Raw genomic sequence first — 22,785 nt, 5'->3', positions numbered from 1 at the left:
GCGGTTAGCATTTTCCCGTTTAAAAAAACAATCACTAAACTGACACCAATCAATTATATTCTCAATCAAAGTTACTGTTTAATTTCGGAGACGATGGCTGTATATTCAGTCCATTGGACACTTCTACAAACTGTGACAGTGTGTGCGCGCCTTTCACATCTCAAAGTCCTTACTCGCGTAGTACGGGTTAATTATTTGGATGCGCAACAAATATTTAATTATGTTTAAAGCTCACAAATTAACGAAATAAATTATGCTCATTAAATTTATGCACGTTATTTAACAGTTACTGGTTGAATCAATCATTCTAACGATGATTTGTGGCTTGAAACCGCACAACGATTTAGCCTGTTTGGTGACCGTACTTTTTGGGGCTGAACTGTACGAGCTAGGGCTGAACCGTACGTCAAAAAAATTCGCCACGTGCTTCGAGATATCAACCAATCAGAAGGTAGGCCGAAAATATGCACAAAGAAGGTCGTATGCTAGGAGCAATATCCCCAAAATAGGGGCAAAAAGTGTTTTAGTTTTTCTTGCTTTTACAGCAATATAAGGCAATTTTATCAAAATGTTTATTATGTACGAGCTTAAGCATTAAAAAACCAACTTATTCATGTAAAACAAACTAGGCTGCAAATAGCAGCCTTTGAGAATACATCAAATTAAAAGTGCGCTCTGCTTAGTAGGCCCAAAATAGGGACAAATACCCTATATTAAATTTGCAATAGCCTAACTGCAATCTTTCTTTCGTCATTTTGGGATCATTTGATGATTCCTGAAATAAAACATGTTTTTTTATACGATAATAATTATTAATATTAATTAATAAATTAATAAATAATATACATCAACTCAAAAGTTCAAAAAGTAAATCTCACGTTTTTCCTTTAAAAACTTTTCAAATCCGCACTTAAAACTTAGTGGTAAAAATATTTGTTTAATTTGATTTTTTTTTGTGTACTGATTTCCTAAAATCCTTGAATTTCAAAAAAATTCGCGGAAATATGGTCCTAAAATTAAGTTTAAATTTCTGGTATTATTGTTCACAACGATAGAGCTTATTTTTCTGAGTACAATGACCCTTTGTACGACCGGAATGGTTTTAAAAGGGATTTTAAATCATTTTTTTATATATTCGCGGCCCTTTTTGACAGAAAAGTTTCTACTCGACAGCTCCTTCAAAGGGGACCATAGTTGATCCATCGACAAAATCTGGGTTTTTTTTTTGAAAAGGTCCAAATTTCCAGTTTTTGCTTTTTGGATGTTTTTGAAACCGCCTTGAGTCAGGGGTATTAAAAAACACCCAAAAAGCAAAAACTGAAAATTGGGTACTAAAGCCCTATGTCAAATTTTATGTACAACGGTAAAAAACAGGAATAAACCCCATTTCTAATCACTTTTTTTCATTTTAATTCAATTTTTTTTTTGACAGGACAACATTTTTTCGATGGATCAACTATGGTCCCCTTGGAACGAGTTGTCAAGTAGGAGCTTTTCTGTCAAGAAGGATCGCGAGGTTAATTTTTCAAAATTGATTTAAAAATCCATTTTAAACTCTTTGTGGTAGTACAAAGGGTCATTGTACACAGAAAAATAAGCTTTATCGCTGTAAACAATAATATCAGCAATCTAAGCTTCATTTTAGGACCCAATTGGAGTTTAATTTATTAAAAATGCCTTCCAATATTATTTCTTTGCATTTTACGATTTAAAATTCATTTTTTTATTTTTCGAGTAAAAGAATAGGTAAATAGTTTTTTGGAACATCGTCAAAAAGAGGGTGGTTCCAACTATCGATAGATGAACGTTCCCTCTAAGTTTGGACCAAATCGGTGAAGGTCGAGTCCAAGAGTGTACCCAGTTGACTTGGAATGACCCAAATGCTTAATTGTTTAACAAAATACAATGGTTACAATCGCTTGAACTCATTTTTATTCAATTCCAATTTATATTTTACTTATTGTTGCCCTTCCGAATTTTGAAGAGGCAAAAACATTAATTAAATTTGCAATAGCCTAACTGCAATCTTACTTTCGTCATTTTGGGATCATTTGACGATTCCGGAAATAGAAATGTTTTTTTATTTGAATTTTTTTTTCAATTTCAATAAGGTATTCATAGCATTAATTTCTTAGCTTTTTTATTTCAAGGTTTGTGTTCCTTTTAAATATTATTGTTCAATTCAAGAGTTCAAAAAGTAAATATCACGTTTTTCATTTTAAAACTTTAAATTCGCATTTAAAACTTTGTGGTTAAAATATTTGTTTAATTTGTTTTTTTAACTGATTTCCGAAAATCCTTGAATTTCACGGGTTTTTGTTGGGTTTTCGCGGAAATTGGGTCCCAAAATCAAGTTAAAATTTCTGATATTATTGTTCACAACGATAGAGCTTATTGTTCTGAGTACAATGACCCTTTGTACAACGCAATGGTTTTAAAAGGGATTTTTAAATCAATTTTTTTAAAAAATATTCGCGGCCCTTCTTGACAGAAAAGTTCCTACTCGACAGCTCCTTCCAAGGGGACCATAGTTGATCCATCGACAAAATGTGGGTTTTTTTTTAAAAGGTCCAATAAACCAAATTTTCAGTTTTTGCTTTGGGTGTTTTTGAAACCGCCTTGAGTCAGAGTTTAAAAAAAAAAACTCCAGAAATGTTGTCTTGTCATTTCATTTCTTGCCTAAAAATAATTAAAAGTGATCAGAAATGGTTTTTTATCGTGTTTTTTGACCGATGTACAAAAAAAATCTAACTGCACGATGCTCGTTTGCTTTTTGCTTCCCACTTTCAAACACAGATGTCGCCTCTTCCTTTGATCAGCAAAAATTTTCCATTCAGTTCCCCCTCGGTCGGTGCTTTAAACTGACAGCATTCCACAGTGCAGTGCTGTAAGTTTTGACAGTTCCAACTTATTAGTAAACATTGTCGTTCTTTCTGCGATTTTGAGTGATTTTTCCCAAGTTTTCGTGTAATTTCCTGTAAAAATCCGATGTTCCGGTAGCTGCCAGGATGATCCGCTGCTGCGTGAAAAACTGCGACACGGACGAAAACGTCGTCAACTGCACCTCGGTGTTCTTTGTCGGGTAAGTTTCTCAATCGAGTAATTCGCTGGGATTGTTTCTTAAACTGTGTCCCCTTGCAGCTTCCCCTCGAACGATTCCCTGCGCGCCCAATGGCTCGACGTGCTGGCCGGCAGTCTGCGGGACGAGCACGGCGACGCGCCCACCAAAATATGCAGCTGCCACTTTGCGGAGGACGCCTTCGGGAAGCATCCGGTGCACGGCTACCGGTTCCTGCTGCCTGACGCCATTCCGTCCGTGTTTCCGGTCCCGCTGGAGGCGCTGCTGCCGGAACCAACGGTGGTGGTGGGTGACGATTTGACCCAACTGGTGGAGGGACTCGTCGAGGAAGACGAGCTGATAACGTTTCAGGAGGAGGAGGAGCAGGAGATTCCACCGGAGATTATTGAGTTTGATCCGGGGGAGGAGGACGGTTTGGTTGAGGAAGCGCCGGGCCAGATTGCGGAAACCATTGGAATCGAGTTCGCGAATGGGCAGTACTACTTTTTGCAGTCGGACGATGAGAGCGAAGGGGAGCGGGTTGAAAGTCCAACCAAATTGCTGGGAGTCCTGCCGGAAGAGGAGGAGGAGGAGGCCGTCGTCGGTGATTTATTGCTGGAGGAAGCGGTCGTTGGTCAGGACAAGGAAGAGTATGAACGGAAGACTCAGGAAGCGGAGGTCGCCGATCCGGACGTGTTGACGGAACTGGACAGCTTAATTACGACGTCGGAGTTTGTTGAGGAGCATGGGGAACGGGTCACGTTGAAGCAGGAAGGCGAGAGCGAATATTTTGTAGACTTGTCGCCAACTGAAGATCCGGATACGGAGGAATTGATGGAAGTGGATGGAACTGCTAAAATTAAGGGAATGAAAGTGTTTGTAAGTTTTTTGCAAAATGAATGTTTTATTTGAGTTCAAAATATTTCTCTTTTCTTTTAGAAACATTTTTGCGGGCATTGTTACAAGGGCTTCCAGTACAAAAGTGGCCTCAGTAAGCACCTGCTGGTCCATAACGGGTTGAAACCGCACAAGTGCGAAACGTGTGGAAAAAGGTAAAGAGATTGATTGTTCAAACTCCAAAATAATTCACCGCCACAAAATAACCTTCCCTTCCAGCTTCTCTCAAAAGGTCAACCTGGACATCCACCTGCGCAAGCACACGGGCGTGGAACCGCTGCGCAAGTTCTCGTGCCCGGTGTGCGAGAAAAAGTGCATCCGGCTGAGCGAGCTGAAGCAGCACATCAAGTCGCACTGGCGCAAGCAGCCGCACGCCTGCCCGATCTGCACGGAACGCTTCCGGGACGTGACGAACTTTTACGACCACATCAAGACGGTCCACAAGGACGAGCTGACGCTGCAGGAGGCGATCGACATGATTGCGCAGAACGAAAACGCCGAGCTGATTGTGCCGGGCGAGGGGGAGAAGCAGAAGCAGGAGGAGGACGAGGCCGTGCGCGGACAGGCGCAACCGGACGCGGCCATGCTGGACGAGGGCTTTTACACGTGCACGGTATGCGTGCGGACGTTCCGGACGGAGCGGTTACTGCGCAAGCACAAGCGAAAAATGCACCCGAAGGTGTTTGTATGCCTGCACTGTCCGAAGCAGTTTCTGTACAAAAGTCTCCTGGAGAAACATTCCCGAGTGCACACCCAGGAGAAGCCCTTCTTCTGTGAGTATTGTCAGGCGTCGTTTTCGCAAAAGATCAACCTGGAAGTGCACCTGGTGAAGCGGCACAACGTGACGGTTGGGGGCGGGAAGATGCTCGCGCAGAAGCACCTGCCGTGTCCGCACTGTGCGAAGATGTTTGACAGGCCGTCGTCGTTGAACAACCACCTGCGGACGCACACCCGGGAGCGACCGTTCGCGTGTCAGGATTGTGCCAAGACGTTCGCGTCGAACAGCTCGCTGGCGACGCACATTCGGACGCATCACAGGGGGGAGTCGAGTGAGTATTGTTGCATTCCTGAATTTTTTAATATTTTTTCCTTACTCACCTTGCTGAGGTAAGGCTTTAAAATCACTCGAAAAACGAAATTCTTAATTTGACCCACCTTCACGTATACATATTGACTCAGAATCAAATTCTGAGCAAATGTCTGTGTGTGTGTGGTGGGATGTTGATCAAAAAATGTGCACTGGATTATCTCGACACTGGCTGCACCGATTTGGACCGTTTTGGTCTCATTCGGTCCGTCTTAGGGTCCCATAAGTCGCTCCTGAAAAGTATAAAGTTTAGTTAAGTACTTCAAGAGTTATGCTAAAAAACGATTTTAACAAAAGTCCGGAAGATTGTAAAAAGGGTGGTTTTTGTAAGACATTTTTAGAAAGGTATTGAAAAGACCAGAGCAGTACGACCCTTCTATTTTTTGAACATGCGGAAAAATACGTGTTTTTCAATAATTTGCAGCCTGAAATGGTGATAGGGTATTTTAACCATTAGTGGACCCCCTAGTAGAGCCGAAGCACATTTTTCACAAATTTTCAATATTTTAAGCACTTTTTCATAACCCTTTGTACAAAACAATGAAAACTGAAGTCTTTTGAACAATTTTGACTATTTGTTTCATCAGTTATTTGTTTTTGAGCAGAAAAATAGCCAATTGAAAAAAAAGTTTTTTTGCCTGTTGTGGACCCCTTTTCCTATAGTGGACCCGGGTCCATAATCCGATTGTGGACCCGGGTCCACTATAGGCAAACTGTTATTTTTATACCAAATTTAACCGATATTTGATGTTTTGATGCATGGTGTAGGTCTAATGATAGATATAATGAATAAAAGATGGATTTTGCACACTTTTCATCATAAACAAATATTTTTTGTTAACAAATTTGGCTTTAAACAACAAAAAACCAAACAGACATTTAAACACATTTATTTCCGAAAAAGATCAGAGAAAACGTCTCAAAAACCACTGTAAACATAAAAATAATTTTAAAAAAGTAATCTTGATGCAAATTTTTCCATATTAATTACATAAATGGTTGACCGAAACTAAGCAATAGAATTGTTTACAGTTGCTGATAAAACCACGCATGTTTATTGGAAAAAAATGTTTTGTTATTGATTTATTATTATAAAATATCATTTCAAACTGCAATTATGGTGCTTCAGTTAAGTACAATTAACTATAGTTTTGATTAATTATAAATTCTTACGGCTTCAGCATTATTGGTACTTTTAACATGAAAACAGCTATATTTATACTCATAATTGAAAAAATATGCGTTTAGGTTGATTGTTATCAACCATTTATTGTATGTTTTAGAGAAACTTTTGCTTGAATACACAGTTTTCATCATTTTTGAAGGGGTCCACTTTTGGAAAAGTTTGGATTTTCGTTGTCCTATATTGGACCCCCATAATTTTTGCTAGAAAATTGCATTTCTTCGCTTTATTTTAGTAAATATCCTGAAACTTACATTACTTCGACTTGCTGAAGTTAAATAATCAGTCAAAAAATGATTGGATGGTTAATTCAATCATAAAATATAAATGCAATTTTGTTGTGAAAATGCTAGTGGCCATGGCTGATTTCAGATGTCGAACTCAAAACACTTATTTTGGTGAAAAGGACAATTCAATGTCAGTCAACATTGTTTTAAATGATGCTGAAAATGCCAAATAAAATATTTGTAGACAACAACACGCTTGAAATTGTGATTTTATTGAATTTTCCATTAAAAACCCTTCAGAGGGTCCACTATAGGAAAGGGGTCCACTAATGGATAACGCACCCTAGTTTGGATAATTTGTGTCAAAGGGACTTTTTTTTTGTAACATTGGACGCTTGATCCAGAATTCCGAAAAACGTATTTTTTATCGAAAAAAAAACAAAAATAGTTTCAAAAATTCTGCCGTTTTTAGTTTCTTAAAATTTTGACACATTTGATGTGAAATTTAGTGTACTTTTCGAATCTGCAATTACTCAAAAGGGTAATTTTTCATTTAGAACAAAAAAAAAATAATTAAATATCGTGTTTTTGTAACTTTGCAGGGTTATTTTTTAGAGTTTTCGATGCAAAATACTGACAGCAGGGTGGCCACTCAAGTCGGCAAATCGGGAAAGTCGGGAATTCGCTAAAATTCGCCAAAAATCGGGTAAAAGTCGGGAATTTTTGATTTTTTGTCAAAAAGTCGGGAAAAGTCGGGAATTCTGAGCATACTTGTTTGAATATTATTTGTTAACTCTTGAATAATTTTGTAATATTTTGTACAATTTTGCAGGCCAAGGGTGCATGATACTGATGATACTCGTCGGTTGACACACCTAGGCGAGGAACATCCCGGAAGGAGCCCAACTACATCCGTAGTGCTGTTTGAACAAAACAGCATGGCTCTGGTTCCTTGCAAGTGTCCTATTTTCTTACCTCCACGTTGGCTTGGTTTAGTCATCATGATGACAAGGTGTAACCTAGCTGGTGGCCTGTGGAAACGACTCGTAAACCTTTGACCAGCGAGGGTCAGAGTAGAGACGGCTAAAAGAAAGGGGCGCGACAATGTGGGAAAGGGAAGTAATTTGTGATTGCAGACGGTATTGTTTTGATTCGCAGTATGTTGAGTCAACTGCTGTGGATGTACCTGAGCATCGCAGAACGGGGTTTCTCTTCTTTCCATTTCAGCTATCAGCTATCTTCTGTTTATTTTGTTTTCACTGATTTTCTAAAACGACTTCTGTTTACTATCCTCCATTTAATTTCGATTTTACTTATTTGATTCTCTTATTTCTCAACGCTTTTCCACTCTATTTTACCAATTGATGTTGCTGTAAAAAACTGTCTGCTTTCCCTTAATTTGGCAGCGATGTCAATTTTGTTTATCATGTGCCTTTTCTTTATTTATCTATTTGATTAATTTCTCATCTTCCCTGTAAATTGCCCTCAATACAATCTAAGCTTGTTTGTTACCTCTTTTTATTAACTATTGTTAATTTCTATATCTACTTCATAAATTACTATCTTCCTTTTACTACATAGTATATTTCCTTCACTGTCCATTGTTTTGAAACTTCACCTTTTTCTTAAGCAAGTGAGGTTCGAGCCCTTACTCAATTTATGGAATGATTAAAGGATTAACACAAATATTACTACTGTACTTTTGAAAAACTTTTCTAAAATGCTTAGGACCAAAATATTGTAACACAACACCGCGACAAAAGAAATAGCAACAGATAAACACAACTCAACAATAGGGGAGATTTCAGGAGAAAACAATACACACTAAATAACAATTAGTTTTTGAATTCAAACTAAAAATAAAACAGTTTTTGCTTTAATGAAAATTGATAGGCACACTATAAATGGTTAGGCGCTTATACTTACATCAAACCCTACGTAATGTACCACCCCCGGCCGAGTTAAAATGCGTAACCGGAAAGAAGGTGTGCATGCCTGGCACGAACACTCAAAGCGTGTTCTAGCGTGCTGCTCGTACTGACTCAGAGCAAGGGTGAGATGTAGGTGTAAGGGCTGTGCGTGTTCGTCGGGAACCTGGTGCATAAGATCGGTCAAGGCCCGTTCTTACACTGAAAATTGCGAATTGCGAATATTTTGTACAATTTTCAAAATGAATTCATTTTTTCTGCTTTAGTAACTTACTTTAAATTTAAGGTTCTTTTCACTATTTCAATATATTCGAGAATGGAAAAGCTGTTTTAGACATTCAAAATCATTATGAATATAGGATTATTTGAATATGAAATGAATATTTGAAAACAGATTCCAACTTGAGTTCGGCAATGTTTTTTTTTAATTTTTTAATTGTTTAACTAAATACATTAAGGCCGTTGCAAATATTTTTCAAAGTTTATGTCGCCCCCTTCAAAATTGGTCTGAAAAATCAGGGACAAAAAAAAAGTTTACAAAAAGCTTTAAAATTTCCATGAAATAGAAGTCTAATCAACTGAAAACAATCTTAAATGCATTTTTCTGCACTGATAATCATATTTAGCATGTTTGGGCTTGTTTAAAAATGTTTTGAATTTTTATGAATTTCCAATGTACAGAGGCGCATTTTTTTTGCAAAAAATAAAATTTCCGTCAATATTTAAATATTTTGGAAACTAAAGATGGCAAAACAACTGGACAATACACCTGTCCTGCATGCATTTGCATTGCATTGCATTTTATGCATTTTAAAACACTTTTTTCATTAAATTGTTAAAACCATGGCTCGAAATTTAAATTTTTATTCTTTTTTATTGTTTTGCCCTCCTCCGTGTACGCACGAGAGCAAGCAGCAGTCAAGTGCTCAGTGCTCTATAGTTTTTTCGAAATTTTCCGCCGTAGTCTACCGTGATTACCCGCGAGTTTGCTCCTGCAGCATGCCAAAGGCCGGCCGTGGCCGTGGCAGTTCGAGTGCGGCCTCGAAAAACCCGCGAAGTTCGTCTACCGGCCGTGTGCAAAAAGGTAAACAAACCAACGCCGTGTCGACCGCCATCGCGCAGGGGAGCGTGAGCGCAGAAGGCATCGACAAAAAGTTACTGCATCCCGGATATGTTCCAAGATCACCAGTGCGAACCCGCTCCGGTACTTCCGGTGCCACGACCAACACGTCAACATCCGCCAACATTCCCATCAGGAACGAGTTCCAGATGCTGAGCGACGACGAAGAAAACAACAACAACAACACCGACGGTAGCAGCACTACCGACGACGACGATGACGATCGTCGTGCACGGAAAAAAGTGCCGACGCCAAAAACGAACAATTCTCCAAAGGAACGTAGACCACCTCCAATCTATATTTTGGATACGTTGACGGACGATATTGATGAGTTGCTGGAAGGCCTCGGATATTGTCTGAAAATCGGTAAGTCGTCAGTGCAAGTCTACACATTTGACAGCAAGAACTTCGACCTAATTGTGGAGAAATTGAAGAATAAAAACCTCAAGTTCTACACATTCGACCCCGTGCAGAAGACTGCCGTGAAGGTCGTCTTGCAGGGGTACCAAGACCGCCCGATCTCCGACCTAAAGAAGGACCTCTCGGGTGCTGGAATTACGCCGCGTGACATAAAAGTCCTCTCGCGGAAAACAACGGTCACAGGTACACACACACTGTACCTGTTGTACTTCGACCGCGGCACCGTCAAAATTCAAGACCTGCGGAAAACTAAGGCGTTGGACGGTTTTTGGTAAACTGGCGGTTTTACTCAAAGAACCCGACGGACGCAGCGCAATGCCACCGTTGCCAGAAATTTGGCCACGGCTCGCGGAACTGCAACCTCCCGCCCCGCTGCGTGAAGTGCGGTGAAACACACCTCTCGGAGGCGTGCGCACTGCCGTGCAAGGCGGACTTGGGGGACAAGGCAGAGCAAACCAAGGCGCGCATCAAGTGCGCCAACTGTGGAGGTAACCATACCAGCAACTACCGTGGATGCAGCGCACGGAAAACCTACCTCGAGGAGCAGGAAAAGAGGAAAAAGAAAGCAGCAGCGTCCCACCCTCCTCAGCGAAGTACGAGCGTAACCGTGCCGGCTGCTGGTCATCGTACGGTTCCAGCGGACAACCCAGCGCACCCTCCTGGATGGGGTCGATCGTTCGCCAGCGTGGTCGCTGCCGGTAGCGGCAATGCGGCCCAGCAAGAAGTCACCGGGGAAGATCTCTTTACCCTGCCGGAGTTCTTTGCTCTCGCGGGGGAGATGATGACGCGGTTCCGGACCTGCCGTAACAAAGCGGAGCAATTCCTGGCCCTTGGGGAGCTGATGATCAAGCACATCTATAATTGATTAAATTTTGCTGTGATTTAGTTGTAAGCTTTTTCTATTCCTATCCCCTATCATTAGCAATTGCGTAAGTTTTTTGAAAACTTTTTCTTACTCTTGTTTGTGCATTTAATTAACAGTAATAATTGCTCTAAACCGAATTTAGACGTAACACACAGCTGAAATGAACACAAAAACTCTGTTAGGTTCATAATATGTACAAATTGTAATTTGATTATTCACAAATAAAACCGAATTGAATTGATTGAATTGAATTATTGTTTTGCCCCCCATCGATAACAAAAAATTACAAGGGCCTAAGTAATTTAAACTATGTTTTTTTTTGTGAGTATCGATAAATTACCTACCATAGGTTAAGTTTGATTTTCAGTTTTCGGAAAACTTAAATGTCGAATAAAATCCAAAATTGATTTTTATTTACGTTTTAAAAACATAAAGAAAATATTGAAATTGCAAAAAAATGAATTTTCATTAAGAAAAATCAGTTAAATACTGACCACTAGATAAATTAACATTGATTAAAAAATTCAGTGTCAAAAATTTCAAAATTAAAAAGGGAACATGCACAGAAAAAAATATTCCTGTAAATTTACATTATTTATCATGTACCAAAAGGTATCATGATAAATGATGTATATTTACATCAACTTCATTGGAAATTTACATGATTTTCATTGTAAATGTTCCAAAGAATAAATCTTTTGAAATCGTGTAAATTTCCAATGAATGTAATGTAAATTTACCCAAGCGAAAAAAATTTTTTTGCTCCGTTGAATCGCAAATCCAAACTTAAATTCAGATTCTAGATTCAACGGAGCTTGTTTTATAATAAACTTTTGGATAAAGGCCAACTTGCCAACTAACTGTAATAAGAAAAAAAAATGAAATGTTGATATTATCACTCGAGAACATACTTACAAGAGCTGCCTTACCAAGGCATATCTCGATATACTACACAGGGTCGAGTTAAATTATCTGAAAATTGATCTGAAGAAGTGGCGAGCAGACGTCTCTTATCATAGGTTGGTGTCCTAAGCAGTGTCCAATGAACCAACACTATTTCATAAAGTTGTATTTGGATAATCTAAAAAAGAAAGAAGAATTTAAAATGATTGAAAAGATCAAAATTAATTTTGCATCGTTAAAGCAGTGCAACTGTCACTGAAAACATTCGGCACTGAAGTGATTGTTCAAATATATTTTCCTGTATATTTTAAAAACAACAATGCAAGTATACTACTTCTTCGGTAACTGGACTGAGAGCATAGTCCCGTTACCGAATGTTGCTCTGGATTGGGCTGACCCAGAAATTACGGATTATCGATGCAATATTATTTATGTTTCATGTTTAACACCTAAACTCCCAAGCTCGAGAAAAAGGGGCAATTTGTATGAAAATTCCCCCTTTTTCTCAAGCTTGGGAGTTTGGGTGTAAATCAAAAGCTGTAATTGAACGTTAAAGTGCTGATAAGACAACATCATAGGCACGATGGAGTTATGTACTGTACCCCTACTCACCAAATATCTTGCCCTGAATGAAAACTTTTGACTCTGTTCTGGAGACCTCTCAATAATTTAATTTGAAACCTGTAAAACAGTAAAATTAAATTGATTCACAATTATTCAAGAATTATCCCACATTGTAAACAACTTACCATTTTGTTTTTTAAGGCAGGTGAGATCTAAACTTTGTTGATTTGTAAACCAGCAGCGGAACCAGTTAGGAAGCTTTCTCCGTCAGCTGGAATTCGTCCTCTTCGTAATTTTATAAATTTTCGTTGATTTTTTGTCTTCGATGCTGAGCAGGAGCAGCAGTGGCTTCTTGATCGTAGGAATAACCAGCCCGATTGATCCTCAACTAAGCTTGGCCAGAAGACGACGACGAAGTTGTAGATTTGCCGGTTGTTGCGGAAGGGGAATTTACCGCACCATGCAATTTACCCTGAGTTGTACACACAATTTCGCTTGTGCCGAACAGGAACTCACCGTGGGTTTTACGACGTGAACGGAGTGTCCAGGGCAACCGGGCCCACCAGGAAGATGCGCTCATTTCTGTCACGGGCTTAGGAAAAGGCTAAATGGACACCGTTGTCAAGAACACACCGACTGCAATTCAAAAGCAAAGACGACATGAAAAAACATAAACAAGCAAGGTGACGTTTCTCACCTTTGTGATCCAAAAGGAACCGAAACAGCTGTTGTGGACGTTGTGGATGATGTTTTTCAGAGCACGGTCAGCTGGATGTACTCAAAATCAAGTTCAAATCCACTCATAATCAAGTTCGGAGCTCGAACTGAAAATGAGTGGTTTTCTGAACTTGATTATGAGTGGATTTTTCACTCAAACGACAGTTCAAAAGCTGAACTGGCGTTTGAGTAGTTTGGACTTGGCGAAGAAATGGTCAGCAGCAGTCAGCTTTTTTTCTAAGTCGAGGTAAGTTCAGTTCTGGAAGCGGCAATTTTGTTTTTTCTTTCCCGGAACGTTCCGGGTGTAGCAGAGGCCCATTTTCTCAGCTTCTCCGAATGGTTCGGAATGTTCAGTTATCTATTTTCCAGCTGGTGGAAGTGACAAATTTGCTTTTTCTTTTCGGAAGGTCCGGGAGTTGTGGTGGTCCTTGGGTGGTCCACTTTTGCCAGCTGGAAGAAATGTCAATCTACTTCCCCCTTGCCGAAATGGTCCGGGAGGATTGATTGACCACTTTTTCAGCTGGCAAAAGTGGCAATCCAGTTCCCGCTGTGTCTCAAGATGCAAAAGCAAAGGAAAAACTTCCTCCTCCAACAATTTTTGCCCCATCCGGAATCCGGATTGTCCGGCAGGTACAAACTTGGCTGGAGAAACATTTCATTCTTTGTTTTGGAAGTCCGGAAGGTGCAACGATCGTTGGAGGAGGAATGTATGACTTTTGCTTTTGCATCTTCCAGACGGTCCGGAAGGTGCAACACCGGACGAAGGTGAGAAGTCAACCTTTGTTTTTGGAAATTCCAGATTGGTTGGAAGATTCAAACGCAAATGAAGACCTTACTCCTCCAACTTCTTTTGCAACTCCTGGACAATCCGGATGGTATTATATAAATTAATTTATATTTTTTTTTTCTTAAATCGAAGCGGCTAAGCCTTCATCACCAACTCCACCGGCCTCAATCGAATCCGGCTCAAGCAGATCAATTTCCCCGATCGGACAACCTCCAGCTCACGCCAACAAATCGCGCCCACTTAATCCGCGACAGTGACAATATCAACAACTGCCTTCGTTTCCAGCAGCAGCACCGGTCCAGTCGACAGCGGAACACCAACCTTCTCAGCAGCAGCCGCAGCGGCCATCGCCCAGCAACTGCAGTCCAAGATCAACAACAACCTTCATGCGAATTGGGGAGGCGCACGAATACTCGCTGTTTAACGATTCGAGTGGTGGTGCTGGAGCCGACGGAAGTGGCGCCCAAAATCATTACGGTGGTCTCTATGTCACCACCATAAGTCACGGTGTGGTTGGTTTAGGACATCACGGGGTGACCACCATCAGGCGTTGGAGGCGGGGACGGAGGAGGTAGGGATCGTGGAAATGAACCCGGCGGATCAAATGGTGTCGCCTAAGCGTTTGTGCTCAAGAACGACCGCTGCAGGTTGGGTGAGTTAGTGGTTAAGTAGAGGTTTACGCAGTTGAACGTTTATTTTTTTGTCTTTGCTCAGGTGAATGCCTTGGAAGCACAGCCGACGCCTGTACAAGCACCGGCGGCCAACAAGCTGCTGTCGGACCTAACCGGACTTCAGCTGACCGCGGGTGAAAATCGTACGACACCTCATTTCAGCTGGCGCTGAGTTGACCTGAATATCGCAGAATATCCGTTGCTGCATGAGATGCCCAAAATCGTTCCGTGTTTGGAAGGGGATTGGATGACTTGGCGGGACCGAGGGCGAGGACTTGTGCGATTTATGTTGGCCTGACCAGTTCAGACGTTGGTCGGATGATGCTGCAACTGCGGATACTCGTGGTATCGATGACCGCTTCAGCATTTCGGTTCTCATCAGCTTGCGTAGGCGTAGAAAACAGGTAAGTTGACAGAAATATGTCCATAAACTGTTCTGAATAAAGTTTCTTATTCATTCCTTTATTCCTCCAGATACTACGACAAGGAGCGCTCCAAAAGCTTCGCTACGCGACAAGCATCCTCAAATTTTGGCCCACACGCACACTTCCGATTCGTCCTCAACGCACGAAGCGTCAGACGAAAAAGGCCAATATCATGATCAAAGCTCCGACGGCCGCCATGACAGAACAACCCAGTTCGGCACCAGCAATGTTCCTACCGCCAACCTGGGCACCAACTCACAACCCTTCAAAACACCCACGCCGAGAAAATCCTCGCGACGCACGACGCGATAACGACCGCAGACGATCTGTTCGAAACGTGTCTCTGTGCACCGTCAGTCGGCAGCTCCGACGATTTTAAACCCCCAAGCGCGGATGAGCCTACTGATGTTACGCCGTGGAAGGAGACTTTGAGGCGGCGTTTGGGACGCCGCATGTTTGCCAGCTTTCGGTGGATATGAGCGGATATGCTGACTTTGCCGACTATGCGGAATTGGAACAGCTGCGGTGGCCTTTAGAAGGATTTGTTCTGTGGGTTGAGTCCGAGAAGCGATCCGCCTGCGAATCGGTTAGGAAGGATGTCACAGCCGACCTTTGCGTAAGCGCTGCGTGGCTACGACTTGCTGCCGGACCTGAGTGAACTTTCGCTGGGCAGTACCAACGGTGAGTTTTGGTTGAGATTTTGAACCTCATTCAATGGGTCTAGTTTAATGCGGTGATAAACGTGCGTAACATTTGTTTCATTTAAGCTAGCGCCGAGTTGACCCGGATTACGCAGGATCTTCGTAAGTTGCGGCAGTGACGCACAGAATTCATTGGCGGGACCGAGGACTCCGGAGCAGCTTTTTCGGGTTGGTCAACAAAGGCACCCTCGAAACGAATAACTAAGTTATGGGATACGTCCTTAAGCAGGACTGCTACTGCGTGAACCCGTCGTGGAAGTCCCGCACAGAACATGAAACTATATCAGTGGCCTGGAGAATTCCAAATTCGAGCTGCAGAGACTGGTTCCAGTACATCTGGAAAAGTTCTTCGTCCTGTAGGTTCTACCAAGCGATTTCGCTTCTAGATGATATGCCGTTATGTTATATATATTAAATAAATTTATTAAAACCAGCAACTACAATGTTTTACTTATCTAGAAAACCATCCAATTTAGCAATAACATCCAAAAATTTAAATTGTTTGAGCTAGTTTTCATTAAAACAGCCGAAAATCGCGGTTCAGCCAAACTACTCATTCGGCAGTTCGAGCGCTAAACTCATTTATGAGTTTCAGCATTAAACTCATAAATGAATTCCTCCACGCATGGTCCAAAATGAGTGAATCGAACTTGATTTTGAGTACATCCAGCTGACCGTGAGCGCAGCTGCATATTACGAGGTTGCATATGAAAAGGCGTAATGACTTCGAAAACAAATTCAATTTCACCAGTAAATCAACATTTTTTAGCAAAACATTGTAAATAATTGGGCCAATGCCGAAGTGTACAAAATAGGTCTATCCTGCTCGATCTTAATGTAAACATCGACGTGAGCAGGATAGACTCTTTGTTTACACTTCGGAATTGGACCCTTAGCATTGTTTTGCTTGATTTAGCTTTAAAACACTTCCGCACTTCTTCCTGCCAAACATAACAATGAGCAGAAATCTGAGGCTGTCAATCAAAACAAATTGAAATTTACATTGTTTTAAAATTTACATGACGAACCATTTACATTAGATCTATACTTTACACTGCTTAGGAACAAATTTGGATTGATTATTTCTCGAATTTACATTAGATTTGAACATTCCATTCAATTAGAATTTACACTATCAACATTTACATGTTATTTAGCACTTTACATTGAATTTGAAATTTACATTAAGCGAGTTTACATATAAAACAGGGTTTCCATGTAGTGTATATTTACATATTTTTTTCTGTGTGGCTAAAACATTTTCTTTTATGAATTACCTACTTAACATTTTTCTAAAACCTTTGAATGAATAATAACAGTAATTATGTTTTAATCATTATTTGATTTAAAATGATGATGAAGTTTTAGAAAAATAGGAACGATATTTGAGGTTCAGTTATCTTCAACTTTTTGTCATTTCCAGTTGAAACGAAGTATCAAAAACTATACCTTTGCCAATTTAAAAAATAACATGGAAGTTATAAGTATTGTTAAACTTTCGATTATATTTTCAAAGACTAATTGTTTGTGTTTCTACTCTGAATCATAATCATGAAATTACATTTTTGAAGTATTTTTATTTGTTGTTTAGGCTGGTACAAATATTTTTAAAAGTTTTTGTCACCCCCCCCCTTCAAAACTGGCCCGAAAAATCAGGGGGCAAAAAAAATATTTTTACAATAAACTTCAAAATTTCAATGAAAATTCAAGTGCAACCAGCTGAAATCAAATTAAAATACATTCTCCTGCGTTTAAAATCATTTTTAGCATGTTTGGGTTTATTAAAAAATCTTAATGTTTTTTGAAAATTTTCGATGCAAAATCTTTTTTTTCGATACAATTTTTGTTTTTGTCAGATCTTAGATTTTTTGAAAACTAATGATTGCAAAACAACTGAACTATTATAAAATGCATTTTAAAACACTTTTTTCATTTAAGTGTGAAGACTATGGCTTGTTATTTAAATTTTTATATTTTTTTTATTTTTTTGCCCCCCCCTTGACCTCGGCCAGGGCCGAGGGACAAAAACTTTTTAAATATTTGCATCGGCCTTAGTTTTTTTTTATTTGGATTTTTTTTTTAAATTCATTGGGGTAATTCTCCGCCAACTCACACAGCAGTTGCCCCGACCCCTCTTCGATTTGCGTGAAACTTTGTCCTAAGGGGTAACTTTTGTCCCTGATCACGAATCCGTTTTTTGATATCTCGTGACGGAGGGGCGGTACGACCCCTTCCATTTTTGAACATGCGAAAAAAGAGGTGTTTTCCAATAATTTCCAGCCTGAAACGGTGATGAGATAGAAATTTGGTGTCAAAGGGACTTTTATGTAAAATTAGACGCCCGATTTGATGGCGTACTCAGAATTCCGAAAAAACGTATTTTTCATCGAAAAAAACACGAAAAAAGTTTTAAAGATTCTCCCATTTTGCGTTACTCGACTGTAAAATTTTTTGGAACATGTCATTTTATGGGAAATTTAATGTACTTTTCGAATCTACATTGACCCAGAAGGGTCATTTTTTCATTTAGAACAAAATTTTTCATTTTAAAATTTCGTGTTTTTTCTAACTTTGCAGAGTTATTTTTTAGAGTGTAACAATGTTCTACAAAGTTGTAGAGACATAAGAGGTTTGCTTATAAACATCACGAGTTATCGCGATTTTACGAAAAAAAGTTTTGAAAAAATTATTTTTGGCGTTTCTCTTTGTTTCGTCGTCCGTGTCTGTCGCGGGTGACCATGAACGGCCATGATCGATGACGACCAACTTTTTCAAAACTTTTTTTCGTAAAATCGCGATAACTCGTGATGTTTATAAGCAAACCCCTTATGTCTATATATCAAAATTTTTGTAATTGTCTGCTCTACAACTTTGTAGAACATTGTTACACTCTAAAAAATAACTCTGCAAAGTTAGAAAAAACACGAAATTTTAAAATGAAAAATTTTGTTCTATATGAAAAAATGACCCTTCTGGGTCAATGTAGATTCAAAAAGTACACTAAATTTCCCATAAAATGACATGTTCCAAAAAATTTTACAGTCGAGTAACGCAAAATGGGAGAATCTTTAAAACTTTTTTCGTGTTTTTTTCGATGAAAAATACGTTTTTTCGGAATTCTGAGTACGCCATCAAATCGGGCGTCTAATTTTACATAAAAGTCCCTTTGACAACAAATTTCTATCTAATCACCGTTTCAGGCTGGAAATTATTGGAAAACACCTCTTTTTTCGCATGTTCAAAAATGGAAGGGGTCGTACCGCCCCTCCGTCACGAGATATCAAAAAACGGATTCGTGATCAGGGACAAAAGTTACCCCTTAGGACAAAGTTTCACGCAAATCGAAGAGGGGTCGGGGCAACTTTTCCCGATTTCGTGTGAGTTGGTAGAGAATTACCCATTGAGAACTTTTTTTTGGTGATGATATTGACTTTTCTTATAGAAAGTTTTTTGTTTGAAATCATTCTTTAGATAAGAAATGCCTATTATTTGAGCATTCTGGAAAAGTCTGGAAAAAAGTCGGGAATTTGAAAATGGAATTTGAGTGGTCACCCTGTTAATTTAAAATACGTTTTTCGGAATTCTGAACCGGGCGTCAAATTTTACATAAAAGTCCCTTTGACACACAATTTCCAAACTGTCACCATTTCAGGCTGCAAATTGATCAAAAGTGCAGTGCTTCTGGGGACGCGCAGTCCTGCTTTTTCGTGATAATTTTCGTCTCTTTTGTGTCGCTATTTGTTTACGTGGGGTGATTGGTTTTATGTGATTAGGTTTTTGGTGATTGGGTTTAATTTTTTTTTTATTTTATCTTCTTTCTCTTCATTTCCTCAGTTTAAATTGCGATGCCTTTCCGTCGGGTCGTGTTTTTTTCGCGTTCGTCGTCGGTGTGTTTTTCGTTTTTTTTTTCGCGTGCGTGTTTGTGTGTAAAGGTGCGGCTGGCTCTGGTTGTCATCGATGACAATTGAGCCAGTCTGATTTGCGGTGCCTTTCGGTCGAGTCGCAGGGTTTTTTTCTCGTTCGTCGTCGATGTGCAATAACAACAAAACCTTATCATACCATTTCAGCTCGATAAACATCGTAACTCGTCGTTCGCTTCGTTAATCAGTACCCCACTAAACATGAATCATGTAAAACTCGTAAAAACATCTCAATTAAAAAGTCAGACTGTTAAATCCTTCATCATGTAATTACCAACAATTTTGGTTCTATCTTTCCACAGCCGGCTGTCTAAGATTAAACCATTTCAATTAAAAGTTAACAGCCGATAAACGGAAATGTCTCATCCGCAGCATCCGATTGCTTGCCTTGAGAATAATATATAATACCTTTCAACAAACACTATGATTTTGGGTCGCATCATCATCTTCTATGATGAATCCTGACCAAACACCCTATCCTACTAACAAGTTTTCAGGTTCCTGGCGCTCGTGGGGTGTAAGCACAGAGTAAATCAGCTGCCCTAGTAGCAACCTGCGCTAACTAACATTCCCGTCCCTTAAAATCGAGGTCTACAAACTGACATGGCGGGCGCCGTTGGTGGCCAATGACTGTTACCTATTCGCAATTGATCTAGCTTTAGCAATCATGGTGTTTTATCTTTTCAGCGCATTCATACATGCTGTTGATAAGGGAAACACCACTTGATCGTCGAAGCATATAATCAGTAGTGCTGAAAGGATATTACGGTTCTGTTCAGCAACGGAGGGGCAACCATGGGTGATCTCTCATGCTCATGCTCATGCTCATGCAATTTCCAAACTGTCACCATTTCAGGCTGCAAATTATTGAAAAACACGTCTTTTTAAGCATGTCCAAAAATAGAAAGGGTCGTACAACCCCGTCGTCACGAGATATCGAAAAATGGAATTCGCAATCAAATTCTTCCCTAGATTAGTTTTTTTTAATTTTAGTAAAAAATCCTTAAATGCAATGCAATGCAATCATTAATTCTAAGATTTCAAATTATCGACGAAAATTTTTTTTACAAAAATTCTAAATATTTTTGAACGAGAAAAATGATTTTCAACGCAGGAAAACGCATTTAAAATTGTTTTCAGTTGATTAGACTAATATTTCCATTAAAACTTTGATGTTTTTTTTTTTTTAATAATTGCTTGTTTTTCCCCTTGTTTTTCAGAGCAGATATTAAAAGCGGGGGCGACATAAACTTTGAAAAATATTTGCAACGGCTTTACTCAAATTTAGAAATGTTTGAAAATACAGAAACGACGAAATATTTTGTATAAATTTATTCTTTTATTATTAAATACTAAAATTACCCAAAATAGTTTAATTTTTAAATTTTTAAACGTTGTTATCGATAAAACGATGCAAAGTGTTGTATAAATTTTCACTGAATGATTCTGTTTAAGTTTTGAAAATACTAGAATTACTAGAATACTAGAGTAATTATGGGTATCAAACGACGTAGAGATTTTCATTGTTGGGTTGGTTGGTGGTTGTCCACTATAATGACAAGGCTCGATTCTTTAGGTAAAAATAAGTAATTTCCGAAATAGTGACCACGTGGTTTGTGATTGATCCCTATCAAACGAAGCAATTTTTAATATATTTTTACTAGATTAGTTTTTCTTGTAGCAGATTCAATTTCGACAAAATACGGTTATTTTTATTACTAAAATTTTTATATTTGAGCAGTTCTCTCAGATTACGGTCATTCGATTTTTTTTTGTATTTTTTAATCCGACTGAAACTTTTGTTGTGCCTTCGGTATGCCCAAAGAAGCCATTTTGCATCATTAGTTTGTCCATATAATTTTCCATACAAATTTGACAGCTGTCCATACAAAAATGATGTATGAAAATTCAAAAATCTGTATCTTTTGAAGGAATTTTTTGATCGATTTGGTGTATTCGGCAAAGTTGTAGGTATGCACTACACTGAGAAAAAATGATACAAAGTAAAAAAATTGTTGGTGATTTTTTATTCAACTTTTTGTCACTAAAACTTGATTAGCAAAAAACACTATTTTTAATTTTTTTATATGTTTTAGAGGACTTCAAATGCCAACTTTTCAGAAATTTCCAGGTTTTACAAAAAGTCTTTGACCGAGTTATGAATTTTTTAATCAATACTGATTTTTTCAAGAAATCGAAATATTCGTCGCAAAAGTTTTTCAACTTGATTTTTCGATGTATAATCAAATTTGCAATCAAAAAGTACTTTAGTGAAATTTTGATAAAGTGCACCGTTTTCAAGTTAAAGCCATTTTTAGGTAACTTTTTTGAAAATAGTCGAAGTTTTTCATTTTTTTTTTAAATTAGTGCACATGTTTGTCCACCTTTGAAAAAAATATTTTTGAAAAGCTGAGAAAATTCTCTATATTTTGCTTTTTTGAACTTTGTTGACGACCCTTAGTTGCTGAGATATTGCAATAGTTTTCCAAATTCAAATTTTTCAGGTGTCATGGACGCTTGTTCACGATTTTTGGAACTCATTTTTCTCCGTGTAAGAAAGCCTACGATAATTAAAAAAAACGAGTATTTTGCACTGAAAATTCATTTTTTTCGTCAAATTATATTCAAGGATAAAGGCTCAGTCCATCCGTACAATTCGTCTCTGTAATGGACGGAAAAGGTTAAATTTTTTTTTGAAAAATCTTTCAGTGGCTTTAAAAGCGGTTATTGGACTGTAATAACCATCAGTTTGACAGTTTGTCAAACTCGCAAACTTATTTGCGGAAAACTCGAAAGCATTTCTACAAACAAACAAAGTAGGCAAACTGTCAACAAGTGCGAGTTTGTTTGTTTGTCATAGTTTAATACCTCCTTAAGACGGGTAAAACTAATATAAGCTTTTGCAGTAGATATTCGATATTATTTTTCAGAGTAAAGAAACATTAAAAATGATAAACACTTTAAAAAAGCGAACAAATTTTCAAAAAAACTCGTTTTTTGCAGTCCTCATCAACCCGACCAAGCGGCCACCGATGGCGGTCAGCGGCAGCTGCAGCAGCGTGGACGACGGCGACGTCCGGCTAATCGTGCCGGAAGAGTTCATCGCCGCCAGCGGGCGGCAGGAGGACGTGGTCAGCGTGCTTTCCGGCGAGGACGACAACGTGAACGTGATCCAGTACTCGATACAGTTTATCACGCCGTCGGAGCAGGGCGATGACGGTGGTGGTGGTGGGGAAGGGATGCTGAGTTAGTGGAGGGGTAAACTGTGTTTGTATAATAAAGAGTTAATATAATTTGATTTTATAAGGGGCT

The 22,785-nt window shown here is 39.1% G+C and overlaps 1 protein-coding gene and 1 long non-coding RNA gene across 2 annotated transcripts; both read left to right on the top strand.

Annotated features, from left to right (window-relative positions):
- The first annotated feature begins 2,940 nt into the window (after positions 1–2,940).
- On the top strand, positions 2,941–22,781 carry LOC6034567 (zinc finger protein 236). The gene is made up of 5 exons (XM_038264215.1): positions 2,941–3,082; positions 3,142–3,937; positions 3,998–4,110; positions 4,175–5,004; positions 22,477–22,781. Exons 1-5 carry the CDS (start codon positions 3,009–3,011, stop codon positions 22,722–22,724), a joined length of 2,061 nt encoding a protein of 686 aa, XP_038120143.1. The 5' UTR covers positions 2,941–3,008; the 3' UTR covers positions 22,725–22,781.
- Positions 14,652–15,981, top strand: LOC119770059. The gene is made up of 3 exons (XR_005278636.1): positions 14,652–14,831; positions 14,902–15,533; positions 15,620–15,981. It is a non-coding gene; the product is annotated as an uncharacterized LOC119770059 (long non-coding RNA).
- Positions 22,782–22,785: the final 4 nt, after the last annotated feature.

This window comes from Culex quinquefasciatus, chromosome 3, assembly GCF_015732765.1.
Source record: "Culex quinquefasciatus strain JHB chromosome 3, VPISU_Cqui_1.0_pri_paternal, whole genome shotgun sequence".
Taxonomy (NCBI): Eukaryota; Metazoa; Arthropoda; class Insecta; order Diptera; family Culicidae; genus Culex; species Culex quinquefasciatus.
This window is presented reverse-complemented; position numbering and strand designations above follow the sequence as displayed.

Coding starts and splice junctions, on each gene's coding strand:
- LOC6034567 (XM_038264215.1), top strand. CDS start 3,009: ATGATCCGCTGCTGCGTGAAAAACTGCGACACGGACGAAAACGTCGTC. Junction 3,083..3,141: donor ACCTCGGTGTTCTTTGTCGG/GTAAGTTTCTCA, acceptor GTCCCCTTGCAG/CTTCCCCTCGAACGATTCCC. Junction 3,938..3,997: donor TTAAGGGAATGAAAGTGTTT/GTAAGTTTTTTG, acceptor CTTTTCTTTTAG/AAACATTTTTGCGGGCATTG.